We start from the raw sequence: 17,715 nt of genomic DNA, 5'->3' as shown, positions 1-17,715 counted from the left end.
TATAAGTTCTCTGCTAGGTGCAGCTCTCAGAATCTATATCCCTATAAAACGTCACTATTCATGAATTCAACCTACTAAGTAGTGAGGTAACAGCCCATCCAACATACATGAGGTGAAAACCCTAAAAGCCTAGTTCAGAGAAGATTAAGTGATGGTCTAACTCAGGGGTCGGCAACCTTTCAGAAGTGGGGTGCCGAGTCTTCATTTATTCACTCTGAGGTAAGGTTTCATGTGTCAGTCATACATTTTAACGTCTTTAGACGGTCTCTTTCTATAAGTCTATAATATATAACTAAACTACTGTTTTATGTAAAGTAAATAAGGTTTTAAAAATGTTTAAGACGCTTCATTTAAAATTAAATTAAAATGCAGAGCCCCCAGACCGGTCACCAGGACCCCAGCAGTGTGAGTGCCACTGAAAATCAGCTCGCGTGCCACCTTCGGCACACGTGCCATAGATTGCCTACCCCCGGCCTAACTAGTGGGAGCCTTCTTTAACTTACATCGTTCCCTGCATTCCCTTTGGTATGTATGTCACATTAATCTATTAACTTGTAACTTGCATCGCCTATGAATTTACCACCACTGCGCAGCCACCAAGCCAATGAAATGCTTCTGCGGCATCAGAGTATTCAAAACACACACATACCACACTGGCTATTTAAAAACATACAACGCATTGCCCTCAGTCTTACCCCCCAAAAAATGTAAAATATCCATTTCACCCAAAGACAGACAGTCATAACAAACTAGGCACCTACCTGAGGAAAATCACCATTTTTTGGTAAGAAGTCAGCAAAGCCCACAGATGCATAGTTCGTCTCTGTGAAAGGTGGTCTGCTGATGGAATTCATGTAAAAATCGGAAGTGGTATTAAAATATTGCCTGTAAAGAGACAAGGAGAGCAGTGACTTTCTCTCATTCCTAGCAAGGGGCATTTCTCAGAGTTGTCTCAGATTCCACCTTCATGGTGTGAACTGGTTCTTAAAGTCGACTCATGCAAGGGATTGGTTTTAATAGGTGATTTTGTGCAGGACAGATGTCTACAGGCCTAAATATAATAAACCTACTAACGATATTTTCTAGGGCTCATATACTAGTACACTGCTCTACTGAGCTGTAGCATAATCAAGAGGCCAAGGATTCAACTCTCAGTAGCTCATATAACCTGGGTGGATTTGACAGCGATTGGGTTTTGAGGAATCCCAGTTCAATCCTAACAATGGAATGCAAATAAAACTGCTCTAAGGGCACCAAAGAAATTAGCGTTTGGAAGGCACAACAGGACCTTAGGATCAAATATGCTACATATGGGGAAATATTAATCCTTCCAAAGCAGAATCATAGTTCACCCATTAAGAACTAACAGACCCCTGGGAAAACTCAACCACTAATGATCTTCCAAAGTGGGGGGAAGGCCACAATCCTCCTCCTATTTGGGACTAAGGCAAGGGCGGGATGTAGTTATACCTATAGCTACACCAATCATGGGGTACGTCCAGACTACCCGCCGTATCGGCAGCTAGCGATCAATTTTTCGGGCATCGATATATTGCGTCTCATCTAGACGTGATATATCGATCCCCGAATGCGCTCCCGTCGACTCCGGAACTCCACTGGAGAGAGCAGCAGTAGCGGAGTCGACACGGGGAGCTGCGGACGTCGATCCCGCGCGGTGAGGACGGGAGGTAAGTCGGAATAAGATACTTCGACTTCAGCTACGGTATTGAACTAGAACTTGAAAGGACTAGAACTTGAAAGGAGGGGCAGGGACATGCATACTAACCCAGGAAGGGTTTTATGGGGATGAATGGCTCTGAGCTGACACTATCTAGGGAGATCTCCCCGTGGCACCAGTTAGTGAATAAAGCAAGGTCTCTTGATTATGCTCTCTTGAGTGGACACTCCCAGTGTTTGTATCCTGTAACAATTAGGCAGGTAAGGGTTGTGAACTGATAGGAGTCTTTCCATTCCACCAGTCAGCAGCCTTTGGCCTACATTGCATGAGCTGCTTTTAGTTTTGCTATTACACGCTGCATGCACACATTAACTTTCTTCTGCAGAGGGAGGAATGTGCTCAGTAATCCTTCTGGTAATCTGGCTGTTGTAACGGATGTTCATTCAAACAGTTTCACCAATCCTCACCCAGTATATTTTCATGCTAAAAACTGAACACTTCACACGATCCGGCTGAATTGCCCTTGTGGAAAGTCAGAAATTCCATATGATGTCAAGGCCACAGAACCCACAGGCAGTGAACTTCCAAGCTACACGAAAAATCAACTGGGGAGAGGAGACTGAAGTCATTGGGCAGCCTAAGTACTATCCAGCAATGAAAATGTCTTGCATAACATGCCTATAGCTAATACACTGGATGGGCTGCATTTACATGCAAATAGGTACATAGTTCTCTCCCACTTATGACTAAATGTACCCCTCTTTTGCCACATCATTGAAGGTAAAATCCTAGCAAAGGGCAGCACAGAAATCACTTTTCACAATAGCCTATGAACTGCTACCACTGAATTTCTTCTCTATCCTTACTGATTTTTTTTTTTTTTTTTTTTTTTAGAATCTAAAATCTAAAGGTTTATTTACAAAGGGAAAAAGGTAGATGCAACTGGTTTACCTACTGCTAAGACGCCCTAAAGCAGGTCCCTACCCATGTGCTCTTACAGAGAGAGAATTAAAAAAATCCAGTCCAGTCCAGCTCTAATCACTCTCAATTCTGAGTGACGAGGCACCTTTCTCAGCTCTTGCACATTCACTGGGCCAAATCAGTCCCCAGTGTTTGTCCACCATCTTAAATGGAGCTACCAGGGATGAATTTGGCTCCTCATCTGGTCTTCGGACAAATCACTTCACCTCTCTAGACTCCAGTTTTTCCATCTGTAAAATGGGGGTGCCATCTCTTCACAGGCTATGTTGTAAAAAAGACTAACTGCAACTTGGTAAAGATCCTCACAGGAAAGCCACTATAGAATTGCTAATATGATAGGCCAACCTTTTTCAGTGCCTTCCATATTATTGTTTTGCTTTTTATTTAGCAAGGACATTCATTTGCTTTGCTGTGAAAGGTTGGAAGACAGCCACCCCCATGTTACCTTTTGTTATACCACCAAACTAATGAAATTAGGAGTGGCTCCAAAGCTTGTGAACCTGGCAGCTCTGCCAAAAGGAAGGGAGAAGAGATCCTGATGGCGGCAGTTGACTACGACAAAAGAAAAAACTTCCCAGTGCATGCCACTCTGACATCGCTTTCATGCTACTGAGGTGAGGAATAGGGAGGATTTCTGTAAATCAAAGCCAGATTTCAATTTCCTTTCTAACAGAAATTCGCTAAAGCAAAGCACACTATGGGCAGGTGCCAGGCAAGGTTTCCCAGATGCAACTGTCGATGCATCTCAACTCCAACGTGCACCCCTACCTGCTGCTCATCCTCACCCTAGCACATACTATATACATAGAAAATTGACGTCTGCATCATAACTGCTATGAGCTAGGCTGACGGGCACTTTACTTGTGACTTGATCTTGACCCAAGGTTCAACTGATGAAACGCAACTTCAAATCACTGTAGTGAAGTGGGATTGAGGGGAAGGGTGGTCTTGTGTTAAGGTACTAGGTTGTGATTCAGGATTACAGGTGCACCTGGAGGTCCCAACCAAGATCAAGCCCCCATTGTGTTAGGTGCTATACACAGAGAGAGAGCCAGTCCCTGCCCCAGTATAAGTAGACAAGACAGTCAAAGGATGGGAGGGGAAATAGAAGCAGAGAGGCTAAGTGACTTGCATATGGGCACACAGTTGGTCAGTGGCAGACCAGGGATTAGAATTCAGGTCCCAATCCAGTGCCCTATCCACTACATCACATTGCTTCCCGAGCTCTGGGTTCAGTTCCTGGTTCTGCCACACATTGGTGTGACTTGGAAAGTCCCTTAAGCTCTCTCTAAGGGGAACAGGGCAGAGGGGAGAGAATCATGGGGCATATACAATCACCTCTTTCCCCCTTGCTCCCCACAGAAACCACCTTGCCCAGCAGGAGTCAGTCGGACTAACCTGATCCGTTCCACCTGAGCAAGACTCCCTGCGATGAAACACAGAAGCCAGCACACAGTCATGGAACCTTTAGGGCCAATGACAGTTGGGGCCAATCTAGTGACAGTTGGGTTCAAGTCATCTATCAGTGAGACCCTGACACACATGTACGGCCCCTTCACTCCACTGACTCATTTCAAGCAGTGCAATTGCACCATGCACATTAGCTTCAGTGCTTGCATTTAAAATGACATGAGCTACTGGTCTGGCCCTAATTTGTATAATCATAATAATTAGATACAACTGTTTATACGTTAACTTAATTAAAACCTAATTTATTCAAATGTGGCTCACACCGAGATTTCAGTGCATTTGAACTATATGGAACGTCTGAAGAGTGTTATTCCATTATAATTTATTTGGGCTGAAGAAAATGAGAGCCAGGCGCTGAATTTTAAGATTAGTGACAACAGGGCCTTTAAAATCAAACTACTAACCCATTTACTTGAAAATTCTCAGAAAATTCTTTCTGAACTCAGAGTACATGCTGTAAGATTGAAGAATACAGTGTATCCTCTCCATATAAAACAAAGGTTCCATCCTTGCCTTCTGTACAGAACTGCACTCCTCTTGAACTGTGGAGTTGCAACCAACACCAGCATAATTGCTATACTCCATCTCCTAAACACATAACAGATCAAGCCAGAAGCTATCGTACTTACTGGCTGATTACAATAGGTACAGCCACCTTCTAAGCAAGTTACTATTTTGGGGACAGCTAATCACCTCCACCGAAACTGGACAGACAGAAGAGAAGGAAGGTTAGCGTCTCAGGCCTCTGAAACAAGCAGCTTAATCCAAACAAGCAGGGAAAGCGAGAGATACACACACACTGACCCGTGGGTTCTCCTTTCAAATGGGTACAAGTTATGGAAATAAGATTCTACTCCTCCCCTACACAGAGCTACTCAGACAATGCCCAAAGATTTGCCTACAAGAAACCTATCTTATGAACATAAGCTGTATTAAAAAGTGGAACATTTCCTCCAAGGGAGAATGGAGGAAACTGGCCATTTGAGACATTTAAAACAAGATTACCATTGACCAAGTAAACCCCAGTGTGTCCCTGCCCCATCCTGCGGGTATCTTTTACTACAGCCAGGCAGAGGCAGTCTATTTTTCTGTCCTGGGTACAGCTGAGCACATTGTTGTTGATAAACAGACCAAGCACTACATATTACTATGGAGAACTAGCTTTCCCTTGCTAAAGGAATAACCCAGATGGCCTGGTGCCTCTCTTTCATCTCTCAGATCTACGATACTATGAGCTGGGAAATCGAGAACCTCTCTATGCATCTTTTGATTTTACCAAGTTCAGACTGGCTAATGTGCTCTTGCTACAGTCCCTTGATTTGAATGAGTAGGGAACAGGGCATTTGCAGCAGAGAGCTTTCAATTCTGGAATTTGCTTCTCCTCTCAGTTTGACAGAGCCCAAGTTTATTGACTTTGAGAGCACAGTACAAAGACCATTTGTCAATTCAGATGTTTGCATCGGGGGTGGTTGGGGTTATATTAATATGCACAGCTCAATTCATTTATTACATTGACATTGGTTAGTTAATTTTGTATTGGTTTAAGAACAGTGTAAATGTGCCCAGAGACAGGTCTGATGGATACATTTTAAAGAGAAATTTATCCCAGCTAAAATGAGTGATGACTGGGAAAAATCTATATTCTAAGGACAGACACAAATAAGCTACTGGACACAATCAAGGAAGACTTAGGCTGTGGACTCAGATGAGGCTTAACCAATATCTAGATGCAGACACACGTGGGAAGGAGATGGGTCTCCGTACAAACCAAGTACTTTAGAAGAGCAAGAAACGAGATGGCTTTCTCACTGCCCACCAACCCTAAACACTAGGGCCAGTTGTACAGTTTGGACACACCGAACTAAGATGCACTTTTACTTACCCAGGACATTTGGTGTAAGTGCAACTGATAGTGAAATGGCCCTGACTTGGCAACTATCTCCAACAAGAGAATTTGTTGTTTAAACTTCTGATCGTTTCCTCAGTCTTTCTGAAACTTAGGTTGTTGTTAGCAGAGCCTGCACGCTAGAACAGCATCTACAGGTATCTGTCTTGTAAATGATTCGGTGCCCAACGCTGCAATTCCTTCCACTAGCAGGTTCTCAGTCACCTGGCAGCTTAAGCAGGCTGCAGCAGCACTTACTGGGCTATTACACTTTCTACCAGCTGCCTATAAAGTGATGGACCAGATGTCCTCTTGGTATCCAAAGCTTTACTGGGGCTTGCTCCGGCTATATTTGAGACCTTATTCCTTGCATCTCATTGAGCATTTGTGCTTTGACACTGCAGCCTCCTTTCAGAGAGTCTGTCATCACATTCTGGATCAGCAACTGATTAGGCCTTTGCTGGTACAGGCCCTAGGCCAGAGAAAGCACGCTTGCCTTGGCATTCATCTCAGGGCTTGTCTACACTACAGGTTACGTTGGTACAACTTATGTCGCTCAGGGGCGTGAACAAGCCACCCCCCTACGCGACATAAATGACACCGAGCTAAGCGCCAGTATGGACAGTGCCATGCCGGCAAGAGAGCTTCTCCCACCAGCAGAGAGAGTCTTCACAAGATGCACCACAGCTTCCCTCGGCCCTTTCTCTCTTCACTGTTAGATTGCAATTAATGCTTCTTCTGAGCTTGTTTAATAATGTATTATTACAACCACTGTTATCCCACATTCAGATTGGTGTGGGGAAGTCGTGGAGGAAAGCATTGTTCCAAAATCTGAGAAACGCTGTCTGCTATACATACGGGGCCTGATTCTCCACTCACTCGCAGAAGTGTAACTCAGCTCACAACAGTGGAGTTATACACGTGTAACATCACTGACATCAATAGGGTTACTCCAGATTTACACTGATGAGAGTAAAGTATCAAGCCTATTACTGGAACGGGAGCCCAGCTGTTAGAGTGATCACTGCCTTAGAAATACTGTACATATAAACATTTACACTATGATCCTCTTGATTTGTCTTGTTCAGCATTTTACAAGACTAATTTTTGTCATATTGTAATTTTTTGTTGGCTAAGAAAGTTTTGAATAAAGGTGCAAACTTTGCTACCTCTTGTTAAACCAAATTCTTTGTACTATGAAAGTTAAGTACTTACAAGAAACTGGAAGAACCTGCTTCAGACAAAGCTGTTGCTATGAGAACAAGCCATATCTAAATACAGCCACTGGCAAATGAGACTCCTCCCACACGGAGTCTGTGGCAACAGAGAGGGGTCCACCATACCGGTCTTTTTTATCCATTTTTGTATTTTCACTGTTTAACAAGGTGCTTTTCAACTACAACACCATATAAATTAAAATGCAAAATAAGTTAATGCAACACTGAGGTTGCAGAGTTATTGTTGCAAAAAAAAGCAGGAAATTAGAAAGGTGAAAGGGACACCAGCTACTTAATAATCTCAGTGACTGTGATGTACCTACTGTCATTACAGTTCACCTCCCTAAGGAGATCATCACTGACAGATTAGAGGAGAGGTTTTATTGTTCCTCTTCCTTTGTTTCAGTTGGTTTACTTTGCTCATTTGTCAGCACTTTTGTGCCTAGTGAGTTTCAATGCTATGCTGATGCCACCAGGACCTCTCACAGGACCTGTGCCGGGGAGTTACCAGTGACAGCAACAGAGCTGAAAATGAAGTTGGACAGGCAGCAAACAGGTGTGTGCACAGAAAGACAGACAGGTGGGAGGAGCGATTGGCCTGAGCTTGCTTGCTGATATTGCTCTCAGATCCATCCAAAAGTCCTTTCTAACAGGAAAGTAGAGAGAAATCATAAAAGTTTTTTTTTTTTAAATTGCTACCATACTATTTAAAAGGTGATCTAAATGAGCCATTATCATATTGCCAGTGTCCCTTTAAGATTGCAATAGTAACATCAGCTTGGCCAGACTGTACATCCTGTCTGTTTGGGACTATACATTTAACAGTAATACATTAATCTATACATTTAATAAGAAAAACATGGCACATGTTCAATTTGGCCACGTTAGTGCTACTTCCAGTACCTTGGCTTGTATTTCCTGACGTTGCTATTTTAACTCTTTGAATGCAACGTTTCATTAACTTTTTTTTTTTTTTAACATTGTAGATTGTTTTTAAAGAAAAGTGTAAGGGCACCACAGTTGCAATTAAATACGTAAGTGAGCAGTGTGTAAGACTGAACTCTCAACGTTTCTATTACGCATGCCCATTACACACAGTTCCAAAAGAGCCAAACTTTAAAAACGTAGTAAATGCTCAGCGAGTTAATCTAACATTTGGGGAAAAGAACTGGCTGAAAATTGCGTAATCACAAAAGTGTCGTCGTTTGCTTCCTCTCCAGCAAAAAACCTATTTCCTATATAGATGCACCTTGATAACCTGCGACAGAGTTTGCTCCAGCTTTTAAGTGTCTCCTTTGTATGGAATAAAAGAATGGAAAATTTCATCTGAAAGGTGAATTTTTTGGCATCTCATGAGCATACTAAAACAGGAAGCTAAAACTGAAACCATTCTACAACCTTAACTTTAGCATCCTCTACCAAATAAATGCTATTATAGGCTCCCAATCCTGAAAAGACTCAGGTTGTAGCAGGGTGGACCCCTGCTCCTGCCCTGAAGGGGTTAAAAACAGCCCTGGGAAGGGGCTGTGGCTGGAGAAAGCAGCCTTTGGGCTGGGGCAAGACGCCTGGGCTGATTGGGGAAAGTAGGCTCAGCTGTGGCCATGATCCAATCAGGCCCAGCTGGCCCCTAGAAGAGGCTGTGAGCCAGAAGCCCAGACAGTCTCTCTCTAGCTATAGAGGGAGATGGGCCTGGCTGCAGGTGGCTGGACATATGGTACCTGAGTGAAGCAGGGCTGGGGAAAGGCTGAGGAGCTGGGGAGCTCCAGCCTGGAAAGCCCCAGGCTGCGGCCTAGCATCGGGCTAACAGGTACTGGGGGTTGCAGAGGGCAGCCCAGGCGTAGGCCAAGGCAGCAGGTCCAAACCCTCCTTGCCAGTGATGAGTGGCTGATACTGCAGTCTGCCCCAGAGCGTAGGGCTAGACAATGACTGGCGGTAGCCATATACTGAGGCAAGGTGGGGATAAAGGGTGGGGGTTCCCCGGGGAGGGGAGACCCTGAGAGAAAGGGGTTACTGCCAGGGGGCAGCACCCCATGTAGGAGGACACCGGATCCAGGGGGGGGACACAGGGGCCAGAGGACAGGCAGATCACCGGCCTGTGGAGGGCGCTCCGGAGCTGGAACAAGCTAATTCCCAGGAGTCACCAGCAGGAGGCGCCGCAGGGGTGAGTCCACACATCTACAGGTACGTGTATTCCTTTACATGTGATAAAAATCCTATTACATCAATGGGACTACTCTTGCATGTAAAGTTATGCATGTGCTTAAGTCTTGGCAGGATCAGGGCCATAACAATAACATCACCAGCACAGTGGATGTGAATAGAGAGTATCAGCACTGAACAGGGAGAAAGCGAAGGATAAAAAGACAGCAAACAGCAGGGAAAAAACAATAGATAAATACCATCTCAACCTGTGGTTCAATACAGCAAAACAGAAATTCTGTTATTGCTCCCTTGAGGATACAGAAAATGTAATTTACAGGAATCATCTTCAAAAAAAAAAAAAGCACACCCTCTTCCAAGCATGCAGACAGCCTGGCTAAGAGTAAAGAGGTTGAGCTTATCCCACAACTCCTGCCCAAATTCCTGCTTTGAGGAGTAACTAACAAGGCTGAATAACTTCCACCACATGCACAACAGATTTTTGGTAACCATTTAGCAAAATCTGCTCTACAATTCTGTTCACCTCATCATTGCTGGCTAACTTGTTTCCCCCAGTGAGATGGGATGGGGATGGCAAACAAAAGCAGAAAGAAAAACAAGGGAGATAACACGAGTATTATCCGAACAGAGTAGCTGGATTCTCATGGCTGGTGACTAGGTTGGGAATCACAGAGTATGTGCTTTATAACCCCCGGCCATGAGTCTCAGCGCCCAGATCGACAGACTTGGGCTCATGGGACTCACTTTCTGATACTAAAAACAGCTGCATAGACATCCAGGCTCAGGATGGAGCCTGACCTCTGAAGCCAGGGGGTCAGGGGTGTGGGGGAGGTTTCAAAGCCTGAGCCACAATGCGGTTTTTAGCGCCATCGCGCAAGCCCAGGTCTGTAGACCTGAGTTCTGAAACTCACTGAAGCAGGTTTTAAAATCAAGTGTAAATAAACCCACAGCCTAACACCAGAGAGGGAAGGCTCATTAGAATGGATCTTTCTGTTTGCCTATCGAGACATTCAAATCCTTCAGATGGGGGGCTGGGCTAAGTCCTCACACCCCTGAACTACGCCCAAGGGTCTATCCCAAAAGTTAACAACTTTACTTAACTTTGGGAGCCTGCTTGTGCTTTTCTTCCATTAGCCCCTCCCCGCCGCCCAAAACAACCCTCCCACGGGAAACCAGGGACAGCTGCAGCTCACCCTAGTCCCCATCTATGCCACTCCTTCCATTCACTAGATGTGACAGAAAGCAACATGCACACCTTTTCCCATGCTCACTGGCCAGAGTCTCTCAGTCTGAGCTCTGATCCATTTTGTGGGGGCACAATGCACTACTGCTAACACTTCTCCCTGCTGCTAGACCCCCAAACTGAGAAAATCCCAAAAGTGTGTCCTATCCGGTGTCCTTCTTACCCGGGTGGATAGGTGTGCATAGTTTTGTGACCAAGAGGGGAGTGGGATTCACAGGGGCTCAGACTGACTCTAGAGTTGATAGAGAACATTCAAAGCACTTATCTTCAAGGTACTGAACAGGAGGTTTTTGCAGTGAATCTATACGGAAAAATATAAGGCAGAATTCTATAAGGGCAATTGTTCCTATGCAAAGTTTACTGAAAACATTACAGCTGTGCCTTTTACAGGCTTCAGCTATGCAGGGTGTACACAGATGGTGGGGATTTACTTGGGAGGAAGTTACAATTTCTCACATCAGCACATACTTCTCACCACCGCACACCTTGCGGGATTAGTAATGAGGTTACTAGCAAAGCTTGTCAGTTATAACCAGAGAAAGACGCACTGATCTTGATACGCTCTGGTTTGCACAGTTATATGGCATGTGCATTTTGAATATAAATGTGCTAGCAACTTAAAATGAAAGCTTAATTCAGCAGGGGTGATATTACTAAGAATTATTAGCTTCCGACCATAGCTTTTACTATCACTTCATCCATAAACGTGTCACTCTACCTTCCTCAGAGCAGAAATACTTTCCTTCTTCCCTGCACTGGCCATATAAACCTACATGCCTCTATGATATATTAGGATAGCCAGATTGTATTAATGGTGTATTTTATGAACTCCATTAGTGTAACAAATCTAGACTCTAACAAGGCCTTTTCTCCCCTAAATCAGTTTCAAAGCTTACATGAAGTCAAAGTTTCCCATGTCTTCATAAAGGCTGTTTCTTTTCTTTTCCAAGATGTAGCCGTTTGTGAAATGCCACACTCTGTGATGCCATTATTTCCCCATCAGTTAGTGAAACAAAAAGTAAATGAAGAAAGCACTGAAGAAACAGTTGAATCATTGGGTGTGCATACATGTAGGGGAATTATATAAACTGCACTTACTGGTTTTCACTTGGGAAAGATGGAGTTGAGAAAGGGGCAGGTGAATAGAAGGAATTCCACCAATCAGGAGCCAGCATCGAGTTCTGCAAGCACAATAATACCAAGAAAAATGCCAGCATCAGAAAACTGCAACTCTGCTAAATCACACTGATAGCTCAGAATTCGAGCATTGTCCTGTGGCCTCTCCTCTCCCCGCATGCAACAAACAGTGGTGGCTTTTAATCCTTTACAGGTGGTTAGTCTAATGCCACACACCACTTCTGACTTGCAAACCTGCTGTGTTGTTACTTATTCCAGGAAGAGCTTTGGGGTCATTATCCTCATAGGTTATTCTCCCCGCCTACCCAGTTAATCACAAACTTTGTAGAAACTGGACTCTGCCTTGGCTAACCTGGAGTCAGTCAGGGCAGATTTATACCTAGACAGCTACATTTACTGCTTCCCAGCTGCTTTCAGTACCAATGGCAAGTTCTATTTCAGCGTGATGCCAAAGCTCCAACAGAAGCATGACGCTAACAGGATATTGTGTCATCTTTCAACTACTGACATTAGTCTCCTTTGTCGATTGTTCACTGACCCAAGTGGCATTGACTTGTGTGAGAAAACATGGTAGTCGTTTTTTTTGTTATTATTTCTATGTCCATATAAGGGCAAAACCCATATCCAGAGCTGTAACTATTTAGCTACAGAATTTACACCTGATCTAGAGAGGGAGGAAGTCAATACAGGGACTCCAGGTTGTGTGAGAGAGAGAAAGAGGTGACTGGAGTGGCAGGCAAGAAACATGATTTTAGTTGCAGCATGTTGAATGGTCTGCAATTGGGAGAAAGGAGTGAAAAAAATAAGATCACTTCTAGAGGTTTTCAAAGGCCAATAATTTCACAAGTGACTAGTAATTTGAAGTGCCTCATTTTGGGGGCCTGACTTGAGTCATCTCTAGAGTGGCTGATTTTCTGAGGGCAGGTGCTCTCTGAAAACATTAAGAGTTCACATCAGTTTAAAGCTGACCTCAAAACTGTTTACGCCCAACTGCCCCAGCTATGCAACAGGTGCTGAATGCCTCCCTGTAGCCAGCCTAAGAGGGGTACAAACTTCAGGAAAGCAGCAGCGATTAGTTATAATCAGAGACAGAAAAGTACTGGTACCCAAGGGGCACTCTATTTAGATTGTAAAGCTATCTGGGGCAGGGACATTTTTTTTTAAATCATGTGTTTGTACAGCAGGTGACAATGGGGACCTGCAGCAGCCCCCCCTCCAAGATAAGAGGAGAGAGAACAGCTGAGGGAAACTAACTGAGTGCCTGACCACAGGTGTGGCCAGCTCAATCAAGGCCCAGATGGCCCTAATAAGAGGGCTGCAAGGGAGGAGCTGGTTCAGAGGCTCACTCCAGCCTTGGAAGCACAGGGTACCTGAAGCAGAGCAGTGCTGGGGAAGGGCAAGAGGAGCTGGGGGGCTCCAGCCTGGTAATTCCCCAGGCTGAGGCCTTGATACAGGCCTAAGCAGGTACTTGGGCTGCAGAGGTGCAGCCCCGGGATAGGCAAAGGCAGCAGGGTCCAACCCCCTTTGCCAGTGATGAGTGGCCATTATAATCTGCCCTAGAGAAAGGGGGTAGATGATGACTGGCAGTAGCCACTGATGCAAGGTGGGCATAGGGGAAGGGGAGACCCAGAGTATGGGGGTACTGCTGGGGGCAGAACCCCAAGGTAAAGGGCACAGGGGTCTGGGAGGGACATGAGGGGCCTGAGGCAAGAGAGACACTGGCCATCAGGAGGCGCTCTGAGGGCTGGAAAAGAGCTAATTCCTGGACTGACCAGCAGGAGGTGCCATGCCGGTGAGTCTACAGTCTGCACCAGGACCCAATCCTGCTTGGAGACTAAGTCCTAATAAAATACTATTCAGTTGTGTACCAGTGTCAGAAAAGACACAGCTACAAGTGACACTTTTAAGGTCCAGTGCTTTGACAGCCAGCAGGGGTAGAAACAATTGGAAAGCTGGCAATCCAGCTTTGATTCTTCATCTCTTGCCCTAGCAGGTTGCAATATAATGGACTTTAAAATTACATCATTTCAGTCACCATCTTGCTTTCCCCCCCAACTTCAAAGTCAACATGGATTGTGGCAGCTGCTGCCTCAAATGTTGAGCGCTAAAAATAAATACCTTGTACCACTGGACAACAGCCTGGAAAGCCAATTTACCAAATAGCAACTGTAAATGTTTACTTTGTTTCCCAAGATCTCAATGTTGCTGTGATACCACTGCCACCCCCACCCCACCAGGCAAAAGCTCCCAAATCCATCCATCCATTTCCACCCTAACCTGACAGGACCCTCACCTCCATGGCAGGTACGCTGAGCTGTGTCTGGAGGTTCGGCATACTGTATAATGTACTGCCTGACTGCTGGTGTTCATGCTGTGGAAAGTTCTTCCCTCCGTCCATGGCAGGATGTGCTGAGGGCATCAGGCTGTCTCCTGCAGCATGAAGTTGTCAGGGCTGGTGGACTATTCTAAGGAGTGGTGGAAGGTTCTTTGTGCTCGTCACTGTGCAGCATGGCCTAGGAGAGAGAAGAAATACTTACTGTCAGTTTGTAACACGGGCGGAAATGCAGCTAGCCCCCTCTAAGGGGGAGACCAGCACACGGAGGTCAGGCTGTGTAGAGTCCCCTACTCCACCATCAAGTCTAAGGCCTTGTCTTCACTAGGTACAGAGCTGACCCTAGAGTATGGCAAATTGGGGCGACTGCCCCAGGCCCCACACTTTGGGGGGCCCCATGCTTCCTGAGAAGGCAGGCGGGGAGGGGAGGCGCGGGGAGGAGGAGGAGCCCCTCTACCAACCTCCCCCTCCCCCCAGAGCCACCTCCTGCCTGCCAGCAGGTCCTGTGGATCAGCACCTCCCCCTTCCAGCCTCTACCACTGATCAGCTGTTTTGGGGCATCTGGACTCGGCATGGGGGGAGGAGCAAGGGTGCAGCATGCTCAGGGGAGGGGGTGGAACTGGGTGGGGGAGAGGCGGGGCAGGGCCTTGGAGGAGTGGGGATGGGGCCTGGGCAGAGCCAGAGGGGACAACCTCCTGGCAGATAGAAACTTGGCAACTATGTCCTGGGTCCTGCACCCCCCTAGGGACGGCCCTGACTAGATGCGTTTTTAACGTGAGGTAGCTAACATGGCAACTAACATGAGGTAAAAATCCCAGTGAAGACAAAGCAGTTTGTAGCTTTCATAAGTGTTAACAGATCGAGTTACTATGAGGGAGCCTAAGATTTACCTAGACCTGGTAACTCATTTTAAAATACTAACTGCCTTGTCTTCACTAAGATTGTAGTTGGTTACCACATGTTAGCTAACACGAGTTAACACACCTTTTCTCCTAATGAAGATGCATCCTCCAGGGCTAGCAATTTTCACTTAGTACAGCAGCAAAGAATTTGGAAAGTACTGTTACACCCCCAAGTCTATTTCACACATAGGAGATTTTTTAAAAACAGATTCTGAACAGCTGAGTATCTAATCCGATTGTGAAATTTCTTGATTTCCCAATACTTGCTCATCTTTGTCTGGCACAAGAGGCAAGCACTTGCTCTCCACTGATGGGTAATGAATGTGGCAAACTCACATTCTTGGAAAGCAGCTAAAATGAAAGGCAGGGCCCTGGGTAAAGTCAATTTGGGACAGACCCTAACGATCAGTAATACATATTAAAACCTGTGCATACCAGGCTCAGTCCTTTCACAGTTGCAGGATAAACAAGGTTAGTGGGTTACAAATTGGTGTAATGAACTACAAATCCTGTGCCCTTACTGAATCCATGATTTTTAGTATCTAGCAAAGTTATGAATTTAAGTTCCAAGGCTACAACTAAAGGCACACGATATAAAGGAACGTTATAAAGAGACTGCAAGGCCTTAAAAGTAAGGAGCCCTCTCTTTCTCAAAAGTCCAACATAATAAAAAACCAGCTAATTTGGGTCTCAAGAGGATAAGAAAGAAGGCTGTTCTGAGGCTTGTAAGGGCCTCTAGGTTTACTATGGCCTGGTCTACACTAGGATTTTACATCAGTATAGCTACTTCTTTCAAGAATGTAAAAAACCCACACCCCTGAGAGACGTGGCAATACTGACCTAACCCGTCCCCCCTGCTGTAGACAAGTGCTAGGAGGATGGAAGAATTCCACCACCTGTCAGGAGGTGGATTACCTACACTGCTAGGAAAATCCCTCCTGCCAATGTAGGTAGGGTCTATACTGACGCAATGTAGCGGCGGAGCTATAGCATTGTCAGCGTAGACATACCCTGAGCTAGACAATTGCCTAGCTAGCATAGGCTTGGTATCAATCAATGGCCTTGTCTACATTTGGCATTTCTCTTGAGTTCATGCATGTGTTGCCTGCCACCAGTGTAGACTGGCCACTGGCATTTTAATAATCATGTTCTCTAGCCCTATGCTAGTTTCCCTTGAGATGCTCCATCAGGAGCAAAGAAAGAACCAAGGAGAGAAAGCCAGCAAAAGGGGTTAAAAAGTAGAATATAAACATGTTTTATTGGATAACCTCATCTCCCATCCCTAAGTGTGGCTTCGCCTCTATTTCTCTCAGCATGCCCATTACTGGAAGGGTCTTAATAAACCCACTCTGCTCCTCTCTTTCACTACTCTGATAGTCACTCATCTTCAGCTACCTTCATTTAAATATATCTACTCTTGGACCAAGTCAAATGTCCTTTCACCACCTATCCAGCTCGGGTACTCTCCCTGAAGTTAACAAAGACTGATTTCCATGGCAACTGGACTATACTCTTCTAGTAATTACCACAGTTGTAATTGACTGGCCAGCCTGAGTCACGCCAATGATAGTGTACATCTGTTACCCTCATTTCCAGTATCTCAACCCAGTTCAATTTACCTCGCTTTCTTTCTCTCTCTTTCTCGCTCAAATATTACTAAAAGTTACATGTGGTATTTTATTGTCACACATTATCTTGCTTCGGAAGAAGTGACACATGGAGATTTCCTTTCTGAGTATACTACTGATGAGTAACAGCTATGCAGCACAGCCCCCAGAACCCCAAAATCACCAGAAAAAAGGCAAAGTACATACCTGAGATTTCCTCCCCTCCTAAATCAGTCCTATATAATGTCTGATGCAGAAAATATTGACCATGGGACTCAATTTCTTCTTAAATAGATTTAGTCACTAAAACGGCATCATCCCATTTGTCACCAGTTAAGAACTACTAATGTGCCCATACCATGACCTCCAGTTCAGTGACAGAAATTAATCCTGAACAGCTGGACAGAATCCAAATGATTTTCTGCACCTGTAAAGTAACTGGAAAGGACACTATCAACTACCTTTGTGTTAGACTGTCCATGTGCTTTTGTGGGCTTAAAGGGGCACACTCAGGTCTAATTTGGCTTAATTCAGATACAATTAATGTTATGGTTAGAGCAAACATTTAGAAAAACCTAGGAGCAAGAGAGATTTCCACAATTTCTTTCTGATTTCAATATGACTTTTGCCCTCTCATTTCCTTCCTTCCTTCCTCCCTCCCTCCCTCGCCACCCCCCAAAAAACACAACACATTATCCTGCAGCGTTTGCTGCCTGAACATTGCAGCAGTGAAACTAACTAGTGCATTTTCACTGTCCAAACTGGGTAAAGCAGAAAAACTAAACTGCACATTAAGTGAGAGTTCTTAAATGTTCAGTTTTGATCCTTTAAAGGTGTCATTTGTAACATGAGACATTTTTAAAAAGCATTTGACTCAGCTGCATCCCTTTAAAAATAAGTGACAAATTTCAGCTGGAAAATTTATTCCTGCATTTGTAACAGACAGTGAAGTTAACATGACTTCATGTTTACTACTTTGTGTACTAGCATCCATGTCAGGACTAGGGCTAGTCAGGACTTGGATCAGGGCTAGTCAGCTGGGAGAGCAAAGTGTATTTTGGATCCTCGAGACACTCAAGGGCTGACACTTGTATAACGTTTGT

At 44.9% G+C, this 17,715-nt stretch overlaps 1 protein-coding gene across 8 annotated transcripts in view; it reads right to left on the bottom strand.

Moving 5' to 3' along the window:
• Positions 1-17,715, bottom strand: part of SBNO2 (strawberry notch homolog 2) — a 128,716-nt gene that overhangs the window by 71,431 nt on the left and 39,570 nt on the right. For 7 of the 8 annotated variants that reach the window (XM_044998616.1, XM_044998615.1, XM_044998622.1 and 4 more), the window contains 3 exons: positions 14,065-14,284; positions 11,733-11,815; positions 762-885 (listed from right to left, as the gene is read on the bottom strand). In XM_044998616.1, the coding sequence (XP_044854551.1) occupies positions 762-885; positions 11,733-11,815; positions 14,065-14,190 (333 nt within the window). In that variant the 5' untranslated portion in view covers positions 14,191-14,284. Of the gene's footprint in view, positions 1-761; positions 886-4,057; positions 4,134-11,732; positions 11,816-14,064; positions 14,285-17,715 lie in introns of those variants that run through there. The other variant, XM_044998623.1, reaches the window with a different exon arrangement.

This window comes from Mauremys mutica, chromosome 24 (assembly GCF_020497125.1).
Source record: "Mauremys mutica isolate MM-2020 ecotype Southern chromosome 24, ASM2049712v1, whole genome shotgun sequence".
Classification (NCBI taxonomy): Eukaryota; Metazoa; Chordata; order Testudines; family Geoemydidae; genus Mauremys; species Mauremys mutica.
This window is presented reverse-complemented; position numbering and strand designations above follow the sequence as displayed.